The sequence below is a fragment of the Macaca mulatta genome, chromosome 2, assembly GCF_049350105.2.
Source record: "Macaca mulatta isolate MMU2019108-1 chromosome 2, T2T-MMU8v2.0, whole genome shotgun sequence".
Lineage (NCBI taxonomy): Eukaryota > Metazoa > Chordata > Mammalia > Primates > Cercopithecidae > Macaca > Macaca mulatta.
The window spans coordinates 163362608-163387653 of NC_133407.1; the positions used below are offsets into that span (position 1 = coordinate 163362608).

The 25046-nt window shown below is 38.6% G+C and overlaps 1 protein-coding gene across 1 annotated transcript; it reads left to right on the forward strand.

The window, feature by feature from the left end:
* The first annotated feature begins 416 nt into the window (after nt 1-416).
* LRRC58 (leucine rich repeat containing 58) lies at nt 417-19299 on the forward strand. Its single transcript, XM_015129964.3, has 4 exons — nt 417-1027; nt 13912-14040; nt 14687-14964; nt 18031-19299. Exons 1-4 carry the CDS (start codon nt 528-530, stop codon nt 18237-18239), a joined length of 1116 nt encoding a protein of 371 aa, XP_014985450.1. The 5' UTR covers nt 417-527; the 3' UTR covers nt 18240-19299.
* The last annotated feature ends 5747 nt before the right edge of the window (nt 19300-25046 follow it).

The window sequence follows — 25046 nt, forward strand, 5'->3', positions numbered from 1 at the left end:
GTCATGGAGATAAATCATCACTAAATTCCTGTGTGCTCACAGAGTCCTGCAGACACCGGCCCCACTTTTCAACTGAAAAACAAGCGGGGGGCGGGGAAGGGGCACGTGACGCGCGAACCCTCAAGGCCAGATAACCGAACATCCTTGGGCTGTTGCCGAGGCAGTCTTGGAGCCCTGGAATAGGTCACCAGGCTCCAGCGACTATAAAGCGCAGCCGCCGAAACCCGGCCCGGCTCTGATGACAATTTGGCAGCCTCTGGGTCTCGGCCTCAGCTCCGCGCAGCCCACGCTACGCTCTTTCCACTCCGCGCCCCGCGCCTCGTGAGGCAGAGCCCGCCCCGGAGCGGCGCGCGCAACCCAGGGCCTCGCGTCGCGTGACTCGGCCAAGGCGCGCAGGGTTAGCGCCCGCCCGCGCCACTTCCGACTCAGCTCTTGGTTCAGGTTCCGGGGCGCCGCGGAGCTCCCGGCCTGTGGACGCCGCGCGGCGCTCTGGGGAATCCAGCGCCAAGCGCCGTGCGGTGGCTAGGATGGAGGAGGCCGGAGCGGCGGTGGTCACGGCCGGGGAGGCCGAACTGAACTGGTCCCGCCTCAGCGTGTCCACTGAGACGCTGGAGTCTGAGCTGGAGGCGCGGGGCGAGGAGCGGCGCGGCGCGCGGGAGGCACTGCTGCGGCTGCTGCTGCCTCACAATCGTCTAGTGTCGCTGCCGCGGGCGCTGGGCAGCGGCTTTCCGCACCTCCAGCTGCTGGACGTGAGCGGCAACGCGTTGACCGCTCTCGGCCCGGAGCTGCTCGCGCTGCGCGGCCTGCGCACGCTGCTGGCCAAGAACAACCGGCTCGGCGGGCCCAGTGCGCTGCCCAAGGGCCTTGCTCAGTCGCCGCTCTGCCGCAGCCTCCAGGTACTCAACCTCAGCGGCAACTGTTTCCAGGAGGTGCCTGCCTCGCTCTTAGAGCTGCGTGCGCTGCAGACCCTGAGCCTGGGCGGCAACCAGCTGCAGAGCATCCCGGCTGAGATCGAGAACTTGCAGAGGTGAGCGGGTGTGTGCCGGAGGGTGGGGAGGCCTCGGGCGGTGTCCGGGAACCCTGGGGCGCCGGGCCTGGACGCCTCACATTTGTCACGTAACCATTTCCAAGCTTTGTCTTTAACTGTGCGGTAGTGAGTTCTGCCCAACCATCTCAGCAAGTTGTTGTAAATATCTAGTATGATCGTTTGTGTGGCCGTTTGGTATGTTGTGTTTGGCCTGTGCGGATTCTCGAGGCATTTTTTCTGTCTTCCTTATTGAATCTGGGGCGTAATCCGAACTGAGTGGGAACTCAAAACAGATGTAAATCAGAGTTTGTCACTTCTTTGCTCAAAAGTCTTCCGTGGTTTTCCATCTCTATAGATCAAAGTACATGCCTTTGAGCATGGCATACAAGGTGCTCTGACCTGACCCTTGCTTTCCACTACATTTGCAGCTTCGTCTTCTCTGTGGCAGTACCAACTACCATTTGTGGAGTTCAGTGACCTATCCATTTTCCCCGTAGAGAAAGCAGCTTGGAGTTGCTGGTAGGCACTCAGTATGTGTTGAATGGATGCAGTGCCTCTGTACACGTGCTGTTTCCCTTGCTTGGAATGTTTCCTTCACCTGGCAAACGCCTATCATCCTTCAAAAGCTATCTCAAGTTATCATCTCTGTAATTCCTTTTTTACTACTCCCTGCACAACAATTTTTTTCTTTACTACTCCCTGCACAAAAAAGTACAGCCTATACTGTACTTTCTCTGTGCTTCATTCATCCTGCCGTTGCATTTACCTTATTGGATATAATTCCTTGTTTACAGGAATTATCTGCTTCGCCTGCTAGATTATGTATTAAGTATGTTAAATTTAACTTTAGGAGGAAGCAGAGAAACAGGATAATAAAAGTGCCCGGTGGGGGAGTGGGAAATAGAGCAAAATGTATTGTACAAAATGAAAAAGAGGTATCTTCCATCTGTAAGATATTTTCACACTTTATTGTATTTTCAGAGATAATAGAATGTTAAAGGTAGAAGGGACCTCAGAGTTAAGTGTAGCAAAAGAATATTGGCCTGGGAAAAAAGAACTCTTGGTGCCTCAGCCTTAGGCAAGTCACTTGTATCCTAACTGTAGCTTTCTAATCTACAAAATGAAGCATTTGGTTAAGATGGCTCTTTGTTTACTCTTCAGTAGATATTTACTGAATACCTGCCCTGTGTCAGGCACTGTCCCAAGTATTGGGGATACAGTGGTGAACATGATCCAGGAGACAGACGTTCAACAACTAACTGTGAACCTCATTATTTAATTACAGTGGTTATGAGTTCTATGAAGACCTACAGAATGCCTTGAGACAAAATGACAGAGGCACATGGGAAAGCCCAGAGGCAAGGAGGGTAACTACTAAAATTCTGAAAGAAGGACATTGTACTGGGAAGTGAGTAAGAGGGAAAGTGGCAAAAATAAATTCGGGCAAGTCAGCCCATGTCAGGTCTTGAAGGCTACCATAAAGTTTGGATTTTATTCTGAGTGCACGTGAGAGAGTTTTAAGCATGTGTCTTGTTGCTGTGCAGGAATGGAGTGAGGAGAGGGTGAAGAGATGGAGATTTTGAGGGCTGGTTTGAAGGAGGTCATTGTAGTAGGACGAGAGATGATGGTAGCTTATACCAGGGTGATACTAGGGTAAATGATAAGAAATGGAAGATATGGAGAAAAGATTTAGAGGTAAAATTGACAGCCCTTGGTTCCTTCTAATTTTAATGTTACATAATTCCAGCTTTGGAATTTTCTTAATATACTAACAGGAACCTAGGGAAAGTATTATTTCCATCTTATGGAGAGAAAAGTAGGCAAAAATCCCATTTATTTAATACTTACAATGCAGTAGATCCTGTCATAGGTGCTAAATATGCTTTTTAATTCTCACAATGATCCCATGAGATAATGTGCTCCCATTTTTCAGAGGCAGAAACTGAGGCTCAGAGAAATTAAGTCACAAGATTACAAGGCTACTAAGGGTTGGAACTGTATTTGACCTCTGTGGTCTATGACTCCAGACCCTTGAATTCTGCACAGTGGCAGAGTACTAGAACCCGAATCTTTGTCGAGGGGTTGGAGGGTCGTGAGTTTTGTTTTGTTTTGTTTTGTTTTTTGTTTTTTTTTTTGAGGCGGAGTTTCAGTCTGTTGCCCAGGCTGGAGTGCAGTGGCATGATCTGGGCTCACTGTAATCTCTGCTTCCTGGGTTCAAGTGATTCTCTTGCCTCCGCCTCCCAAGTATCTGCGACTACAGGAGCATGCCATCACGCCAGCTAATTTTGTATTTTTAGTAGAGACAGTTTCACCATGTTGGCCAGGCTGTTCTCAAACTTCTGACTTCAAGTGATCCACCCATCTGCATCTCAAAGTGTTGGGATTACAGGTGTGAGCCACTGCACCCACCCTAGAACTTGAATCTTTGGACTTCTGTACTGTTGGATTTGTGATCAGGAGGATTTGTCAAAGTCGTTCACGTAGTTGACTGATTTTCTGACTCAATTTTCTGGGCTAACAACTGTGCTATCTGTGTTTATTGTTCATTGTGTCTTTGACTCCAGTAATGTGTGATATCTTTAACGTCACTGTTTTCATTTTTCAGTTACATGCTTTATTTCTCTTTACTGCTAAGAATCGGTAAAGGTTTAGGCTATGCTCCAAATATAAACTCTGATTGAGTGTAAGTTAAAAGGGTTGTGTAGAAATATACTCTGAGCTCGAAAAAGCCTTGGCAATGAGCCGATTTTTAGCCTTCTATTTACAGATGAGGAGACTGAGATTTATTATCAGTGACTTTGCTTGAGGCCAGATAGTGACAAGTAAGAGTTATGTGGTTCAGCCCTCGAACACTGCTAACTCTTCACTACTAATATGATGCATTAAAGCTTCAAAAATGTAGAGGTGGAGGTTTAGTCTCTTAAACTACCTGTCCAAGAATACCATCTTCTCTTAGAAAATCTGTGGATTCTCTAGACTTCATTGGTTACTCTGATTTATATTGTATACTGTATGCCATGCTGCTTTTTAAACCAGATCTAGTGTTTTGGCACATTAAGAAGATACGTGTCCTCTGTAAGAGCAATTATTAAAATAGTACAGACTATATAATGCATGAAAACTCCCCCACTCCTTCCACTCTTCATCATTTAAGGAAAGAATTAACAAATGAATACTCATGGCTTAATTGGTGTCATTGACCTCTCCAGATTTAGCAGGGTATCTATGTTTTCTATACCCTATCGATTCTTTCCCCTAGTAGCAAAATCTTTTTTTTTTTTTTTAACATTTTCTGAAGGATCACTTTCAAAGTATAACAAATAAGTAGATGTTGAAAATCTTACTTACTTTTATGATTAACTTCATTCTCCTGGAGTAAATTAGGCTATCAGTGTGAACCGTGCAGTTGTGGATGTAGATACTTTCCATCAAAATGTGTTTAATCTTCAGCAAATAAATATAATTGTTTGGCTATAGTATATAGGCAAATTTGTTTTTGTTATATAATGCTGAAAAAGTAGGTATAATTCATATTCTGACTTATTTTTCTGAATCATACCTTTTATTCTTCTCAGCTTAGACATTAATTGAGGAAGAGCTTAATAGCTTATCACTCAATGGCCAATAGACTTTATTTAAGTAAACAAAACTTCAGGATTGTTTGGCAAATCCAGTATGCTAGATATTTGGAGAGTAGGTTTGAGCACAACTGAGTCTCATTAGTACTCTTCTACAATCTTTTCTTCTTAAGTAATGCTTTCCTTTTTCTGTTCATGATGCCTCTCACCATCTGTTTGATGTGGTTTTGAAAGATTGAAATAGGAGGGTGTGACAAAACGAAAGCTAAAAGTTAATGCTCTGGAATGTTTTGAAGTTAGTGTACAATAGGTTGATATCTTAGGAAAGAGATGACTCAGCCAGATGATAGAATGCAGTAAAGTTTAAATGAAAACACTTTTCCACATTTAGGGTCACATACTGAGTTTTTCACTGGCTCTCAACATCATCCCTCTGACGTTTTTTATTGCCTTAATTTGGGGCAAGTGTCAAGAGATGATGCATCTGGGAGGGGGGAGGGATAGCATTAGGAGATATACCTAATGTAAATGATGAGTTAATGGGTGCAGCACACCAACATGGCACATGTATACATATGTAACAAACCTGCATGTTGTGCACATGTACCCTAGAACTTAAAGTATCTATTTGTGTGTCTGCTTTTGAACATATAGGTACCTTAAAATCCTGTGGTGTTAGTATTTGAAAATCATTTAATACAAAGATGCTACTTCAAGAAAACATTCTTTATCTACAGATGTTCTTATCTTTCTGCTTCTTTTCCTTTCTGTTTTCTACCTCTTTGTACATTCCTATCTTACTTTAATTCCATCTCCCTTTAACCAACCATGTAAGATAGGATTAATGTATTTTTTTGTTTGTTTGTTTTTTGGGTTTTTTTGTTGTTGTTATTTGGTTGTTTTTTGTTGTTGTTGTTGTTTCTTTTTTTTTTTTTTTTAGAGTCAGAGTCTCACCCTGTCCACCAAGCTGGAGTGCAGTGGCGCGATCTCACCCACTGCAGCCTCTGCCTCCCAGGTTCAAGTGATTCTCCTGCCTCAGCCTCCCAAGTAGCTGGGATTACAGGCATCTGCCACTATACCCGGCTAATTTTGTTCTGTTTTGTTTTTAGTAGAAACGGGGTTTCACCATGTTGGCCAGGCTGGTCTCGAACTCCTGACCTCAAGAGATCCGCCTGCCTCAACTTCCAAAAGTACTGGGATTAGAGACGTGAACCATTGTGCCCAGCTTAATGTATATTTTTATGATGTTCGGTGTCATTTTTATTTGATTGGAGAAGCAGAAAGCATTTTCTAATTTTACCTGTGCTAGCCTGTTTTTTCAGTGGGTCATTGTACTTGATAGAGAAAAGGCATCCACTGCAGTATCCCTAAGGATTGGAAACGTGACTTATTTTTCAAGAGACAATTTTAAGGTCAATATATTAATGCTAAACAGGAAAGGAATAATTCGTTCCATAAATTCAGTGAGTACTTTTCTTGTTTTCTGTATTCCTCAAGTACTGAAAGAATAGAATTGTTCCAACCCTAATTAACAGAGTTGCAATGTTGATAACCATAAGAACTTAAACCCTACAGTTTTGCTACAAATTCAACAACAGTTTCCTTCTTACAGAAAAGTGTATTTGGAAACAGTAGAGTATGTTACAGAAATTTGATTCCCACAAATCATCAAAAGGTGTCAAGTCCCTAGCAATTTGGAAATTATTTGAGTTAGAAAGTAAAAAATAAGCCTGAAACTGTAAATTTAATATGATGGTTATGTAATTTGATTAGTGTTATTCATCAGTTGCAAAAGAGAATTTACGTAATTGCAAAATCATGGCCTTAGTTACATTTTAGAACATCAAATCCTTTTCTGCCAAAGTCAAGGTAACTACTAATGTTTGGCATCCTTTCCGTCTACCTTCCCCGTCCACTTCCAAAGCATTGAAAGAAGACATTGAGTAGCAAATGACCACCAGAGACTAGTTTTTCTTGGTTCCTGACTGTCTTAATAAGTTCAGGCTACTATAAGAAAACATAAACTAGTGACTTATAAACAATACAAATTTATGTATCACAGTTCTGGAGGCTGGGAGTTCCAAGATCAAGGTGGTGGCAGATTTGATGTCTGGTGAGGGCTTTCTTCCTGGTTCATAGACTGCAATCTTCTGACTGTGGCCTCACATTGTTATGGGATCTCTGGGGTGTTGATTTTTCTGGCCGGAAACCTCTGTGGCCATGGCACTTTTGCCCAAGTTCTTGTCCTGCATCCAGAAAGAATGAGATACGCAGACAAGTGAAGGGTGAAGAAGAAGAGTATTATTTAGTGTTAGAACAGCTCAGAGGAGTGAGTAGCTCCTCTCTGTAGGCAGGTCGTCCCTTCAAGTGTTCAGCTCTCAGTAGAGAAGAGGCGCGGGAGAGGGTGGCCCCTCTCCTCAGGCAAGTCATTTAAATGTCTCTGCAGGTCTCTGAAGCTCTTGGAGGTCTCTGAAGCTCTCAGCAGAGAGGGCAGTTCCTCTCTCCCGACAGGTCGTAGCTGAGAGGATACTTCTCTCTGCAGTTGGTCACCCCATCCCATCTTTTCTCTGTCCTCTTCCTCTTCTGCCCTGTTCTGGCTGAGCCCAGGGCTTTTGTGGACCTCAGAGGGGAGGAAGTACATGCTGATTAGTCCATGGGTAACCATGGGTGGGTGGGAAGAGGCACCAGGAGTCCATACTCCTGTCTGCCCAACTGGCAGCTTGGCCACCAGCCTTCAGGCCCTCCCTGACCCAAAGGTGGGGCCTTACTGGGGACCCACCTCTTCTGCCCAGGAATCAATCTGCCTCCTGCTGCCATTCATGGGACCCCTGGCTCAGCCCCAGCTCCCGCTCCCATCTTGGAGCAGGGGCTGGAGAGAGGCCAGGCAGCCGGAGAAGACACCCTTTAGCCTGCAGGGATGAGGGGGGGAATCCTTCCTGGGGCCCCCAAGGGTGCAGGCTGCAGAGATACCCAGCTTCTGCACCTGGGAGGACAGCTGCAGCCGCTTGCAGGAAGGCAGATTCTGCCTGCTCCTAGCCCTCCCCCAAGAGCACAGGGAGGCTCGGATCCACAGCTGCAGTTTAGGTGGCTGTAGCCCCACCCAGGAGGGTGGGGCTTCTCCCTGCTCTGTAGAGCAGGAGGCCTGGGTCTGCAGCTGCAGGTTGCGCCACCACAGTTGCACCTGGGGAGCTCTGGTCCCTACACAGAAGGGGCAGGGCGCCCCCCAACTCCATGGAATGTGCAGCCCCAGCAGTGCCTCCCTGCTACATCAACATGATGGAGAGAGGAAGCAAGTTCCCTTGGGACTCTTCGAAGGACACTAATCCCATTAATGAGGGCTCCACCCTGTTGACCTTATCTAATCCTTTAGTTACCACCCAGAGACCCTACTTTTTAATACCCTAACATTAAGGAGTTAGGGTTTCAACATGAATTCTGGGAGGGCACAGGCATTCAATCCATAACACTGACCTAAGCAAATAGAAAGGATAACATTTACACTTGCCCTCAGACTCACTCTTCCTTTTTTTCACTTTTTTACCTCCCTCTCTAAACTATATTGCAAGTTATTATTTAGCTATCAAATCCTTTGTAAAAAGGACTTCGAAGTTTGCTTAGTTTTTTTCCCTCAGTCTTCTCATTGAAATAGTTCCTTTTCCAGGAACCTAGTAGTTTGTTATTTGAACTCCAAATATTCTGTTCCTTTCTGTTCCGTTCTATTCTATTCAAGTAACTATCATCATTGAAAAATAGGGATTTCTGAGTAACTGGGCGGTAAATTATGCCATACTTGGTAGAATTTTTAAAACCCTGCCTAGGAGCTTCTTTCACCAATGCTTAAGCACTTGCAGTAGGAGAATTCAATCTTGTAACCAGGTGACTTTTGCTGCAAGATAATCTTGGAAGAGAAAGAAAATAACATAAAATCAAAGTTATCAGCTTACTTTTTCTAAACATTTTAAGTCTAAAGAGGGAAATGGAATTTTGAAAAGCTTTTACACGATCAGAAATATGTTTTTTTAAAGTGTCATTAATACATATATTTGTTTGTTTGTTTGAGACACAGTCTCACTTTGTCACCCAGGCTGGAGTGCAGTGGTGCGACCTCAGCTCACTGCAACCTCTGCCTCCCAGGTTCAAGTGATTCTCCTGCCTCAGCCTCCTGAGTAGCTGGGATTACAGGTGCCTGCCACCTCGCCTGGCTAATTTGTTTTTTGTTTTTTAAGTAGAGATGGTATTTTACCAGTTAGCCAAGCTGGTCTCGAACTCCTGACCTCAAGTAATCCGCCTGCCTCAGCCTCCCAAAGTGCTGGGATTAGGTGTAAGCCACCGTACCTGGCCTAATATATTTTTTAAAAAGACAAAATGTTTGATTCAAGTTGGCATTTTGAATAACCACACATCAAGGAAGACTGAGATTATGAAAGACAGAAAAATTATACTTGAGAAAATATCTGTAATAAGGCAATCTGCAACGAATTTTTAAGTACATTTACTAATTTCAGAGAGGTAAAGGAAGGAACTTCATCAATGAAGCAAGAATAGGGAGTTTTAAAACTGACAATTAGGAAAACCGCAATTGGAGTTTCTAGAAATGAAAAAATATAATTATTAACTAACTAACTAGACTAAAAGGTGAACAGAAGTCAGCTGAAGAATGAATCCATAAGCTGAATGATTTTACTGAGTTATTTTCCTGGAATTCAGCTTAAAGAGATAAAGAAAGAAATAAAAAGTATGAAAGAAATATTAAGACATAGAGGATAGATCCTGAAGTTAAAACTGCTAAGAGCAGCCGGGTGTGGTGGCCCATGCCTGTAATCCCAGCACTTTGGGAGGCCGAGGCAGGCAGATCATGAGGTCAGGAGTTTGAGACCAGCTTGGCCAACATGGTGAAACCCCGTCTCTACTAAAAATACAAAAATTAGCCAGGCCTGTTGGCGGGCGCCTGTAATCCCAACTACTCGGGAGGCTGAGGCAGGAGAATTGCTTGAACCCGGGAGGCAGAGATTGCAGTGAGTCGAGATCGTGCCACTGCACTCCAGCCTAGGTGACAGAGCAAGACTCTATCTCAAAAAATAAAAAATAAATAAAAAATAAACTGCTAAGAGCAATTCTAGAAAGACAATGTGTGAAGTGATAGTGGCTGAAATTTCCCACAAAGAAAGGGAGCTCTCTAAACTGATATCTTAACGTGTCATAGTAAAACTTTAGAACATTAAAGATGAATAAGAAAAAAATCCTTACTCCTATTGAAGAAAGAAAAAAAAAGATTACCTGCAAAGGAACAATAGTAATATTGGCTGTAATAAGATAATGGAGCAGCATCTTCGTAGTGCTGAGGAAAAGTAACTGCCGACCTAGAATTTTATGCCCAGCTAAACTATTGCTCAAGAGTGAGGGGGAAAAATTAAAATGCCAGAGACAAAGGACTCAAAGATTAACAATCATGAGTTCTTGCTGAAAGAACTTCTAAAGGATACACTCCAAGAAAAACCTTAAAAGAAATAAGCCTCAAAAAAAAAAAGATGAACAAATTGGTAAAACATATTGATAAATCTGAATCAATTACTAATTGGAAATAAAATAAATTAGTAGAAAATCAGAGTAGAACTAATTCTAGAAGATCATACGAAGAGAAGGACAGAAGAGAGCATGGTTATGTGTTTGAGAGTGAGAGAGAGTACAAAGAAAATTGAAGGAGGTAACTCCTAGCAAAATAGAAATAGCATATACAGTTCAAAACAGTAGAAGTAGAGGGAAAAGAACAAAAAGAACCTTGAGGAGCACAATAAGAAGCAAAACTAAAGGGAAAAAGTATGTGGAGATACCATGATAATAGAAAACACAAGTCTGAACATCAATCATCAGTTATGCTCCATTTATAAAGATTTACACTTAAAATAAAATTACACCAATAAGTTATAAGGAAAGGGATAGGAAATATCTGTAATAAGGCAATCTGCAACGAATTTTTAAGTACATTTACTAATTTCAGAGAGGTAAAGGAAGGAACTTCATCAATGAAGCAAGAATAGGGAGTTTTAAAACTGACAATTAGGAAAACCGCAATTGGAGTTTCTAGAAATGAAAAAATATAATTATTAACTAACTAACTAGACTAAAAGGTGAACAGAAGTCAGCTGAAGAATGAATCCATAAGCTGAATGATTTTACTGAGTTATTTTCCTGGAATTCAGCTTAAAGAGATAAAGAAAGAAATAAAAAGTTACCAGGCAAATCTGTCATTTCTCGTCTGAAGTACTGGATTAGGCTCCAATCTGCTTTTCCTCTTCCTACTCCTGCCCACAGTGCTCCCCTAACCACTTCTCCAGTTGTTTGCCACTCAAAAGCCAAAGTGATCCTTCTAAAAAGTCAAGTTAAATGACTAGGCTTTGTTCAGAACTGTTTTTTCAAAATGCTCTTACAGAGGCCCAAAGGGCATTCAGTGATGTGGCCTTCCTAGGCTACCTCCCTGATCTCTTTGATGACCCTCCCACCTCAGTCACTCTAATCTACTCGTCTACTCAAACTGGCTGTGTTGCTATTTCACAACACACCAATCACTTTTCCATTGGGGTTTGTACTCAGTCATTTCATTTAGATCTCGTTCAGATGTCATCTCCTAAGAGAAACTTTTTCTGACCACCCTCTCTAGAGTGTCACTTCTATCACTCTCTGATTGTTCCCCCTTTTTCTTTGTGACTCTGAAAACTATCTGGCATAATAGACATGTTATCAATTTATTGTCTGTCTTCTCACTAAAATGTAAACTTATTCAGGTCAAGAACTTGAACTTATTTGCATTCTATTCCCTAGAATGGTGCCTGGCACATTGTGGCACATTGTGGGTGTTAGTTCATATTTGTTAACTGGGCATTTTATATAATAGATAATATTATTCCATTTTTAAAAGAATAATATGCTGCAAGATTAAGTAACTGGTCCAAATTTTTATACTGGCAAGTTGTGGAGCTGGGATTAAATGAAATAATTGAATGAAATAAATACCAATAAAAATAAAACTGGTAAGCAGTGTTGATAATCAGAGGACATAGATTTCAGGGCAAAATGTATTTAAAAGAACATATAGAGGCCGGGCACGGTGACTCACGCCCGTAATCCCAGCACTTTGGGAGGCTGAGGTGAGCAGATCACCTGACGTCAGGAATTTGAGACCAGCCTGGCTAACATGGTGAAACGCCGTCTCTACTAAAAATACAAAAATTAGTCAGGCGTGGTGAAAATTAGTCAGGTGTGGTGGCAGGGACCTGTAATCCCAGCTCCTCGAGAGGCTGAGGCAGGAGAATTGCTTGACCTAACTTGGGAGACAGAGGTTGCAGTGAGCTGAGATCATGCCAGTGCACTCCAGCCTGGGCGACAGAGTGAGAGTCTGTCTCAAAAAAAAGAAAAAAAAAAAAGAACAAATAGAAATGCTTCATATGAATTAAGGCTCACTTCAGGAAGTTTTTAGCAGTAATGAGCTTGAATGTATCTGTAGTATAATTTCTGTATATTAATGGGAAAGAAAGCAAAGATTGACAGGACTCTAAGGGAAGAAGGAAAATCATGTTTATAGTAGGAGACTAACCACCAGAGCTAGAAGGCAAAATAATAAGAGAAAAAAATTTACTCAGTTAAGAGCTCAATCATAATAGCTACATGTTCTTTTTGTACATATAATACATGAATGAAAATAGACCATGCTCGAGGCCACAAAGGAACAAAGTTATGCAGAATATGTGTATTTAACAACAGCAGAGCTCCCAACAAATCAGTGAGATAAAGCTGTATAATTCGTGAGAAAAATAGGTAAATGATATGAATAGGTAATTCTCTAAAGATATACAAATGTCTAAAACTATAAAAAGATGCTAAACTTCACTAATAGTTAGGGACCTACAGATTTGCAGATTAAAAACACAGAATGGTACCATTTTTTATACCATCAAATAGTAAATAAATAAATAAATGCTGGTGATAATACTAGGTGTTGGCAAAGTTGTAGGTTAAGGAGTGCTCTTAAATGCCAGTTATGGATTTGTAAATAGCCATGACTGCACAAGGTAACTTGGCTTTATCTGTTAAAATTACACCTTATATTCTAAAATCTCCCACTTCACAGGCAATTCAAGGGAGGGAGACTCTGATTTAGTGCATCTGGATGGGATCAGGACTCCATAGCTTTAAAAATATCATAGGGAATTCTTACTGTGGAAGTTTAGGTAATACTTTAGTAGGCTGTTTTCTCCCACATTTAAAGGTGTTTTGAAAAAACAGTGGTTCTACTGAGTTAGCAGATTTAACAGGAAGATAAAAGTAATACAGTATTGGGAGAAGAAATCTGTATGTGTTTGTATACTATATATGTGTATGTATATGTGTGTGTGTGTGTGTATATATATATATATACACACACACACACATATATATATATAGAACTGATTGTGCTACCCCCTGCAAAAATCTTTTGAAGGAAGCCTTTCGACAGTAATCATCAAAGAGTACTCTCTTTTTTTCTATTTTGGTGCAATATATGCCATGTCTAAAATGTTAACCTATTGTTGGAAAACAGTATAATTACCTGGAACTTTGATTTTATAGTTGTGGGCAATTTACACAGCCTCTGAAGTATGTAATTGCTATAATAAGAGCAAAGAAGAAATGTAGAGACTTCATAGTTTTAAAGTCTGTTCAAAAACAAGGTAGTGGTTTTCCCATTGCCTGTCAGGGCATCAATCAAATCCAAGCATACTAGCATAGAATTCAGGGTTCTTGTAATCTGGTCTCTCTACAACCTTAATCTTTGATTCCTCAAGATGAATTCTCTTCTATTAAAAGGTATATTCATTGTGCCTAACAAGCCCTCTGCTCCAACCTGAAGTGTACTCTCTCTTCTCATCTAAATGGGCTAAGTCCATAGCCCAGCTGAAGTCACAGCCCTTTGGGGAAGCCTATTCCATTCAGAACTACTGTGGCCTTTTAAAAACTTTTATCTTCCTTTTCATTCAACTCCTAATGCCATTTATGGTTTGTCCCTCTTATTTTGGTATTGTAATGCCTATTTTTGGCCTTGTTTTGTGTTTCATTGTAAAGTTATCTAACATTGGTCTGTCTTGTCTGCTTAGCTATAGTATAAGCTCCCTGAAAATTGCATTGTTTCTCTAGAGACTGGATAGAACATAGCAAATCTTAAGTAAAACATTTGCTGAATAAATAGATGAAACGTGTTTATTGTAGTAGACACAATGGGGTATCTTTTTCAACTTTATTTACTTTTTTGGTTTTGTTCATTTATTTTTGCAGTTTAGAGTGCTTATATCTTGGAGGAAATTTCATTAAAGAAATCCCACCAGAATTAGGAAATCTGCCTTCTCTGAATTACTTGGTATTATGTGACAACAAAATCCAAAGTGTACCTCCTCAGCTTTCACAGTGAGTAGTTCCAGGCATTTGTATATACACAGACATCTGTGCTTAGTAATTATTGTCTTGTATTCACTCACATGTTTTATATGTAGAGAAGAATTAGATATTCTCAAAGTAAGTGATACATGTTAATTATAGTTCTGAGGTTTGCTGCGAGCTGGGTTTTTAAAATTTCGCTTTTAAATGCTCTGGTTTATTCCTCAAAATATTATTCAATCTATTCTGTAATCAAAGAATTGAGCGTTAGCATTTATTTCCCTAGGTTTTATGGGACTTTTAGTGATTTTATATTTGATATGAAACATTTATATCCTAATTAGGCTTTATAATGTGAAGGATCTTAATTTCTGTTGCATTTGAAATCTTTCCTTTTTTAGTTATCTAAATGAAAAAGCATGCCCACTGCCCACCCCTAATCTTCAAATCTAGCTTTTATAGCAGTTAGCACATCAGAACACTCTCTAAGTATTCTAAATTCGCCAAGATTCTAAGGACAAAAGTCCATGACATTTACAAATCTGCACTTTGATCTAGTTTCAGCACCTTTTTGTTTTACTTCAGTTGACTCAAGTTCTGTATATACACATATATTCAATATTTTTGATAGTTATGTTGCTTACTGCCATTGGTTTTTATACTGCATTTATTCTAGGTTGCATTCACTTCGTTCCCTAAGTCTTCACAATAACTTGCTGACATATCTGCCGCGGGAGATCCTCAACCTTATTCATTTGGAAGAGTTGAGTTTACGAGGAAATCCATTGGTTGTTCGTTTTGTTAGAGATTTAACCTATGATCCTCCAACTCTCCTGGAATTAGCTGCACGGACCATTAAGATCCGAAATATTTCCTACACTCCCTATGATCTTCCTGGGAATCTTCTTAGATACTTGGGTTCAGCCAGCAATTGCCCAAACCCAAAATGTGGAGGTAAGTTAATTCAGTATTCATGTTTCCCACTCATTTAGCTCTTTTTAAAATTAATTAAGTCTAGAAGTCAGACAAAAGCTGTCTCTATTTCTGTTCCCTTTATTTTTTCACTCATTTATGAAAAAGACATTTCACTCTGGGTTTTTTTTAAGAATTATTTTTCATAATATTTTAGGATTCATACATAAGGAACATACCCGGGAAGTCTAATCCTGTCTTGTCACAAGATAATAAATCAAGATGGTAAAATGAGAGGAAACTCAAGGAAGTATAAACAGTTCTAATTGTTTAAAAACTGTTCCTAAAATGTTTGGACACCTTTTATATTTATTTGAAGGATATTTTCTTAGACCCACCATTCCCTGTATCAGATTTAATAGGGTATGATTCAAGATGTATGAGAATGGGCTGAATGTGTGCCAGTTACAGATTGTACACAAAACTTTATGTTACTTTAAGTCCATGGTTCAAAATGTCTTGAGTTTAGAGCATTTGGAGAGAATTATGCAAATGATATAAGGCAGAGTCAGGTAAGTATCCCAAGGAATTCAAAATGCTTCTGGAAATCAAAGGAGGGGGAGAGTACATTTAATTAGATCTGGAAACAATGAGCTAATTATTGAGGTATGAATTAGATTTTGATAGGGTAAGATTGAGGATAGGAAATTTTTCAGATGGAGAATACAAAGTGGAGACGGAAGAGTATGGGGCAGACTGTTGGATGAGTAGTAATTTGCCCCAAATGTAAGGTTAGGGGAGTAATGAGAGTGGAAAGCTACGTTGAGTCCAGGTTGTGAAGAGCCTGAAGTGCCAGGGTGTGTGGGTGAGAATTACTGACTGATAGTAGGTCATTTTTTACTTTGGCTCCTTCATAAAAGACTACTTTTAAAAAATCCAGTAGGTACTGAGGAAATGCTGTGTAATGATGTTCAAAACCATGTGAGACTTTCTCTGGCAGTCCGATCTTGTCTTGAAGCTATTACAACATTAAAAGGGAGAAAATTATCAAATTATTCAAAGATTGTTAAAAGATAAAAAAGACACTTTGAGTTTAAAAAAGATAATGCTCTGGGTCATTTTTGGCCACCCACTCTTAGAAGTAGAGATTGCAGCACTGTGCCAAGTTCAAAGTGCTTACGCTTTTCTCTGTGATTCTCCATTCCTGAATTAGCTTTCACAGTGACAGAGGAAAACACATAGGGCAGCATTCACACCAGACCCTCAGGCCTGAAAGTCTAAATCTCTTCTTTGAATTCATGCTTTTCTGGAAATGGACCTCTACTGGAATTCTCTTTTCTCTCTTAAATATTTCCTTAATGACTTCTTTAGTATACTGGTGTGCCATTTATCTTAGGAACAAAAATGCTTTAAAAATTACCAGCTTAAGACCGAGTGTGGTGGCTCATGCCTGTCTGTAATTCCATCACTTTGGGAGGCTGAGGCAGGAGGATCTCCTAAGCCCAGGAGTTTGAGACCAGCCTAGGCAGCATAACGAGACCACGTCTCTACAAAAAATAAAAACATTAGTTGGGCATAGTGGCATGTACCTGTGGTCCCAGCTACTCAGGAGGCTAAGGTAAGAGGATGGCTTGGGTCCAGGAGTTCAAGGCTCCCATGAGCTGTGATCATGTCACTGCACTCTAGCCTGGGTGACAGAGTGAAACCCTGTCTCTTTAAAAAAAAAAATTATCTGTTTAAAATTTGAGATAATCTGTTAGACATTTTCCCCCTCAAATTTGTTAGTTATTAAACTAACTTAAAAGTACTTTTATATTCTCAGAGATATTTTTCTCTTTGTATAATCTGAAATCTTATAAATCACAAGATAGTATTATACTGCTTTAGTTCATCGTATCTCCCATAATGCTTTTTCTTTCATCTGTTTTCGAGAAGCTAACTCATTTTGGGGGATTTATTATCGGTTTTTGATTGACCAACTTATTGAATGTATCTACTTTTGGGGGATTTATTATCAGTTTTTGATTGACCAACTTACTGAATGTATCTACTTTCCTAAATCATTCCAAGTAATATACCACAAATTTCCCCTTTTTTATATTTACTACAAGATCAAAAAAACTACATGGTTAGTTGAGATATCAGGAAAAAAAAATAGAAGTAGAATTCATTGTTTTTCCTTTGCTTGGACCACATCTTTTAATTTTAGTCCCTTATGTGATAAACACACAGTATTTGATGCCAGAAGAAACTTAGGCAGAGTATAGAGCTTGAGATTCCTCTCCAGAGAGGTGATTGGACCAAAATTCTAGATGTTCTGGTTATACTGCAACCATTGTGACAGTCTTTGTCTGTTAGAGATTTGCAGTGTCATTTTAAGGACCAACTAGAATCCAGAGGCACGGCAACATCTGCTTTCCTCTCGGCTCTAGCTCTGTTTTTACTTAACTAAAGGGCCACAGTCGAGGAGCACTAACCTAGGAATCAAAAGGGCCAGATATTACTTTCAGTTTACCTGAAGGTGTGTAATTGTATGAGAATCAAGTGAGATCATCAGTGAAACAGATCTGAGGCCTGAAGATTTACAGTCTTTGGAAATCTAAAATGACATTTTATTTCTTTCAATTTTGCCTTCCCAGTACATAAGAATAGGAGTACCAAAAGTCATCCCCTTTCTGAAAATTTTTTGTATACTAATTCTTTAAGATAATTATTAAAGGAGTTTTTATGTTGTTTTGTTTTAGTCTGTGACTGTAGGGTAGTACCAAGGGGGTGGCTTGGGTAATAGAGAAAAGGCACCTCAGGTATCCTAAAATCTCCATCAGCCATTGCCCCAAGTCTCCCAGAGAAAAGAAGCTAGGTACACAGTGTCCTTTCTGTACCTGCTCCCTTTAAGATAAATTTCCTGTTTACCTCTTTACACCCAGATTCTACCTTTAAGACCTTCCAGGAGGCTTGTAGACAGCTATACGAGCAAGTACTGTTTCTGCTTAAGATTCATAACAGAAAATGGTATGTGAGGTTTCTCCAGAACACTGGAGAAAGGGCTGAAAAAGAAATTGGTTCCTTGCTTTGTAATGATTACTTTGTATTCCTTCTTCTCTTTAGGAGTCTACTTTGACTGCTGTGTCAGACAAATTAAATTTGTGGACTTCTGTGGGAAGTATCGCCTCCCACTGATGCACTACTTGTGTTCCCCAGAATGCTCTTCCCCTTGCAGTTCTGCCTCTCACAGCTCCACATCCCAGAGTGAATCTGACTCAGAAGATGAAGCTAGTGTTGCTGCACGCAGAATGCAGAAAGTTCTTCTTGGTTGAATAGGAGTGCACACTGGTGTGAAATACTTAAAAAACTGAGCAAAGGCGGTTAGATAAGAAAACAGAGCTTGAAGTTCACTGTTCACTAGAAACCTTATCTTCATCTTAAGTGTTCATGAAAGAGTCTGGGATGATATAAAACATCTTGTGTTTCATCTACCCATTCAGCAGGAATGAGTCCAGTCCCATGTTTGGATTCTTTTAACATAATTTATTATGAATGATAGTTCCACATTTGGCTGATGGTTTGCAGTTTTCACTCAAGTTTTGCCTGAATCAGAAAGCAGAATGGTACCTTTTGAAGAGCAGTTCTACAATAAGCCATAAGTAGTATACCTTTTGGCAGTTGAGATGGAGAAAGTGAGAAATAATCAAAGCTATAATTGCCAGAGTTGCCCTTGGGTTTACGTAGAACACTATATACCATATATACTATATGTGCCATATATATATGTATTATATGCCATAAACAGGAATAACCCTCCCTTTTTTTATTGCCTGTATGTCTAGATTAGTTCAGAGAAGCTCACAGATGGTTACATAGGACGTAAACCTTTCTGACAAACTAACTGGTGAAGTAAGGCATATAACGGTTAAGTGGGATATTAAAACTTTTTCATTCTTTTCCTTTGTTCTATAGGATTGCTATTAACCTTATATAATCTAGCAATGATTGTTATAGTGCCTTAATCCAGCAAGGATATAAAAATGTATTCAAGAAATAATGCCAGAGCAACATATAACCTGACATACCATGCAGAACATTTAAAAATATTCTTTAGCAGAACTAGGTAAATAACTGTATATCTGATATCCATGGCCCTCTTAATACTTTGTGCACTCATCCCTTATAAGCACATTACTTTTACACTTAATGGTAGGCCATAGTCTTGATCAGTCTGGTCATCATAAGACAGAGTAAGAATTTTTAACAAAAAATTCTAAAAGAGATATAAGCTAGGAAAGCTTCTGTATATCTTGCATTAAATGGGTAGGGAAAAAATATGACTCTTGCCCATGTCACGTACTGGACCATCTTTCTCTACTTTTTAAAGAAAAACTAATAAAACTAGAAAAACATCACAACAAGCCAAATAAAAATGGGGAAAAGTTGTCATTGTCCTTATACCTAATAAAACAGTTTCCAGAACTACTTTAACTATGGAAGCATTTTCAAAAATAAAGTAGTAATAAAATAGAAAAAACTTATTAATATATTATATCCTTAATGTATAGCAGGAAAATAGTTTCACAAATTAATTGCTATTAGAAATTACCAAATTTTTATTAACTAGTTTAATATGCAATACAAATTGAATTTTAAGTACAATTTAAGTACAATATAAGTTGATATAAAGTAAATGCTTACTGGTAATCATTAAATAACTAATAACATCACTTGTTAAATGTTAAACATGCAGTAAGAAATGTCAAATATACAGGTCAGATAGGCATTAGAACATCAGGTGATACCTTTTCTGATTTCTGGCATTCATGGCACACCATTTCTTAAAAGCAGATTGTTGTATAATAACATATACATGTATTAGGGTTTTTTTCATATATATATTTTTTATTTTAGAAGAAACTAGCATAATTTAGGATTTATGTGTTTATTTGTATATTAATTCATGAAACATGAGAGTTTCATGAACTGCAGATGTGAAACGCTGCTATAGAATGAATCCCTTTACCTTTACCCTGTTATAATGTAGTAAGATTTTGTTTTCCTTTTGATTCAGAAATTTTCTGTGTCTATAGAAGTAATCTAATATGTTCCTACTGGCTAGAAGAGTAATACATGGGTGATTATATCACAAAATAGAGGTATAAAGAATAGAGGTATAAAGTCTTTGCTTACTTCTCCATGTGAGCCACAGCAAACTGCAGAGTGTACAATTATGAAAGGTAAAGATGACTTAGGCTGTGCCTAAGTGACAAATGTAAAATGTTTTGTAAATAAGTGACTTAGTTAAGATACATAAGATATTTTCATAGAAAATGATGTATTCATAGTAAAATACTCGAATTGATAGGACCAACTTTTTTTGGCCTGAATGCTTATGCCTACTTCCTAATCAATTACCAACTTGACTTGAGCAACTGCTTGAGTAGTCTTCTAAGAGTTAGTCTTCGTAAAATAAATGGATAGGTATGTAAATATATAATCTTACATAGCCTTTCCAACTTTCTAGAAAGAAGGTCTACTGCTTCATCTTTTACAGATGTAAATAGGTCCAACCAGAGAGTTTCTGGCCTTTGCATATAAGAATATAGATGTATATCACAGTATTATTTCAACAAAATGTTATGGTTCTATGTATAGTTGAAAAATCTATGATCAGTGTACCGTTGTCTTTTGGTAATTTTTAATGAAGTATATGTTTAGCTGTTGGTTTTATCTTTCGTAAATCTTTGACCTAACGTTTTGTAAGAGCAGCTAATAATTTCTAAGATTTTCCGTTTCTTTTTCCTACCTTTCCTTTTCTCGTAACTGATTAGGGAAATTAACCAGAAGTCAGATACAAGGGACTCGATAATCTAGAAACCAGATAATCAGCTCCCAAATCATATAGCTAACTATGTATTTAAAATAACAGTCTGTCACTTTAGTTCCTAAGTCATATACTTGTGTTTAATTACGGTAAATAATCTTTAATTGGGGTTTTTAAAAGACAGAATTAGCAAAGTCTAATTTTTATAATGAAATAAGTTTTTGATGTTGCTCTACTTGGACAATTTTAGTGACCAAAACTACAGATAAAACTGCTTAAGCATAACGTTAACATATTTAGAATGGCATTCTTCAATACTAGTATTTTAAATTGGAATTAGTACACTGTGCATTCTTAGTAGTCTTTATCCCTAGAATCAATTCTCTCAGCATCACCAAACTGAGTTGGTGAAATAAGTGCTAAGATTCTGGGCAATAGGAAGATTAGTGAATATGATACATGGATTCCAGGGTGCCAGGGATTGGCTGACTAATATTAAGGACCAGCTGGCCAGGGTCCTCAGTATTCTAGTATTTGAGTAGTGGAGGTAAATCCAAAGGCGACTGGTCATATTTTACTTCTGAATGTGTGCTGAAGTGTCTTTTGTTAAAAAATTCTTGATATTTAGAACTTCAGGTTACCACATTTAAAAGTAAAGACTTAGCTGGACACGGTGGCACACACCTGTAATCTTAGCACTTTGGGAGGCCGAAGTGGGTGGATCATATGCAGTCAGGAATTTGCAACCAGCCTGGCCAGCATGGTGAAACCTCATCTTTACTAAAAATACAAAAATTAGCTGGCATGGTGACGCATGCCCATAGTCCCAGCTAACTCTGGAGGCTAATACAAGAGAATCACTTGAACTTGGAAGACAGAGGTTGCAGTGATCTGAGATCACTGTGCTGCACTCCAGCCTGAGTGAGAGTGAGACTCTGTCTCAAAAAAAAAAAAAAAGATTTGCATTGTAAATTGTACCTCAATTTGAGAAGTTTTTGTGTTTGTGTAAATAAAAGTAAAAAGCAATCCACAATAATGTTTTGTAATAGTGCACACCAGTTTTACCAGATTTTGTAACTATTAGATTTAAACAAGAAAAGAGAAGGAAGAGGCTGATTGCTGGAGTGTTTTAGAAGCCACAGGGCTAGAAGAGAAGTCACCAAACACCTAGGGACAGTCCTAGGCCAAGAAAGCCCTTTAAAGTAATAGTGAATTGTTTTAAAATGAAGTTATTGAGTGGCCTACTGACTACCATCCAAAAACCTTTATCACCAAATTTGTTCAGTGTTTGCTATTGGGAGATCATCCATATCCCTCCATAATTAAGGGCCAGCAAGTAATAGGATCTTCTTACAGCCAACCTTGCTGTTCCCAAAGGGAGAAAGTAATACGTCATTAACCTGGAATTGTGGTATAACAGGTAGCCTTGGTTAATGTTTTACCTTTTCACTATGTTAAAAAGAAAAAACAGTAAGCAAATAGTGCAAATAAAACTTGATCTTTTAAAGCATTTTAGCAGTTGCTATTTATGTAAAAAGTTAATGGTTATTATTCCTAAATTTTCATAAGACCCTTGGTAGACAAAACTATCAGTTATAGTATGTATATATAAGGTTAGTTAAGCTGCATTTAGTTAGGAACATTTAATTTTTACCTAAATGATTCTTTTTTTATCCAAAAGTAGAGATTTTATTATGTCATTATAAATATTACTCTCCATTTAGTCCAAAATAGTGGGCTTTTTAAGTTGTGCCAGGTACTTAACAATAGTAAAAGCTACTGTATAGATTTTTATGCAATGTGACCTATAAGGCATAGTTCTGATTCCTCCTATATTGAATGTCCCTGTTTCCATATTAAGTGTTATGCCCTGTATAACATTAATGAATTTAATAGTGTACAATTTGGGGCCAGGCGTGGTGGCTCACACCTGTAATCCTGGCGCTTTGGGAGGCAGAGGCAGGCAGATCACCTGAGGTCAGGAGTTTGAGATCCGCCTGGCCAACATGGCAAAATCATGTCTCTACTAAAAATACAAAAATTAGCCGGGTGTGGTGGCGTATGCCTGTAGTCACAGCTACTCAGGAGCCTGAGGCAGGAGAATCGCTTGAACCCAGGAGGCGGAGGTTGCAGTGAGCTGAGATTGCGCCATTGCACTCCAGCCTGGGTGACAGAGCAAGACTCGATATCCCAAAAATAAAAATAAAAATAAAAGATTATGTGCAATTTTGTATTTTCATAGTCATATCTTTTTAAAGGTATCAGTGATTTCAGTTGTGGTCAGGAAGTATGTGCCTTAAATCCTCTACTCTAGACCCAAAGTTTGGAGATCTGTATTATTTAATAAGTTGTTTGTGACAACGTTGTTACCTTTTTCATTTGCTTGAGGGAAAAAGACTGTGATCCTGAAAGATTCCTTCTCATAAAATGGCCTAATGTGTATTAGTCTAGGACTTCTGGGGAGGGAACCTCTACCATGCATTCTGTCCCAGAATGTCAAAGCCATAAGAATCAGGGTCCCCTGAAATAAAATCACTGAAAAGATACGTTCTCTTATATATTATTTTAAAAATTTATCTGGTGCCACCAAAGAATGACAGCAGTTTCCAACCAACTTCATATTTATAGCATCATATGAAGATATGGTAAGGCTTAGCGTATTTTGCCACTGGTTTTCTTTGTAATATAGGTTGAAAGTGAGATGTTTGAATACTTTTATATGTGAATATCTCCCATTCTTTTTCTATCTCCCTTGGTCTATATTTACTAATAATTGTTATTAAAAAAAACAGTTCACTAATGAACTCTGCATATTATTGAACACTCATAGGGCAATATTGATTTGGGTGCTACCAGACTTTTACCTAACATTAGTCTTTCTCAGTAGTTGTTGTAAAGGACAGTATTCAGTCCAGTAAATATTAAAGTATATTATATTAGTTTAATGAAGGTTATTTATATACTGTCATACCACAAAACTGTGGTGGAAAGAGCATCTGCATTCACCAGAATGTACTTGTTCCTTTGACTGTGAATAAATTGGATAAGACTTTTTAATTGTAAGTTCCAGCTATTGGAAGATGTGGGGATAAGATTGACATTGCTGTTGCAGTATTGCAAAAACGACTAAATTGGTTAATTATGTCTACCACTTATGTTTAAGAGAATCCTTTCACTAACTTAAATTGTTAACATTGTGATATTGAGAAAGAGTATTAACCTAAACAGTCACTTTACAACAATCATGTAAAGATGTGTGTGCTTGCAGTTGAGGTTTTTTTTGCATTTCTGAGCCCACTTTGTATTCATGAGAAACAAAAACATAACGGGAGAAAAGTTTTAAATAACCAGCATTGTAAGTTTTTGTAAAGTTTGGGATGTCAAAGTATTAACGAAGGATACTGAAAACATACTTTTACTTTGGTCAAATTACTTTTTATGATCTGATTTCTTAATTTTCTGTATTTGAAATCTTGCGAATTTGGAGTATCTACATCTGTAGATAAATAGATAACTAAAACTTAATGGTAGAAATAAGTGTAATTCAGCAACATGATTCAACAGTTTTTAGGATAAGTTACCATTTATTATATTAATATCAAATTTATATATTGCCTTGTAATGCTAAATGTTCTTAAAAGAATATTTGGGCTACTTCAATTCTACCACCTTCTTTCCCTTCCCCCAGGACATACAAAAGATCTTATATTAGCCAATCCTCTATGTGAATTTTGCCATATCAAGCATTGTGCCTTATTTTAATAAAACTGTTTTGTTGGAATCCATTTCTATATTAAAGTCTCTATAATGTTGATATTTGCCTGATTACTTGTTATATCATTGAATACATACATTAAGTATGTACTAACATTGACTCTCTGTTCTAGATGCAATGGATAAGATAAATTAGACTTGTCTACTAGTCTTCCTTCTGCTTCCACAGTCTCAATAGACTTACGGATGCATGCTCTAATAAGAAATTGGTGACATCATCCTGCTGACTAAGGCCAGTTATTTCTTGCATTTAGTACAGAATCACACAGTCTTAACCCAGAGTAATATAGTTCTAACTGAGCACATTGACATAGCACTTCATATCAATATTTTATAGTGCCATTAGTTTGGTGACATTAGAACACCTAACATTTTTCTAGATTCCAGGATATGGAAAAATGCTGTGGTTATGAGCTGGTTTAAATAGAGTGGATAGCAAGGACATGTACTTTGTAAAACAGCTAATGTTTCAAATGTGCTAAGATGGAAGAAACTCAGCATTTCCCTGGTTAATATATAGGATGGTTTGGCTGTGTCG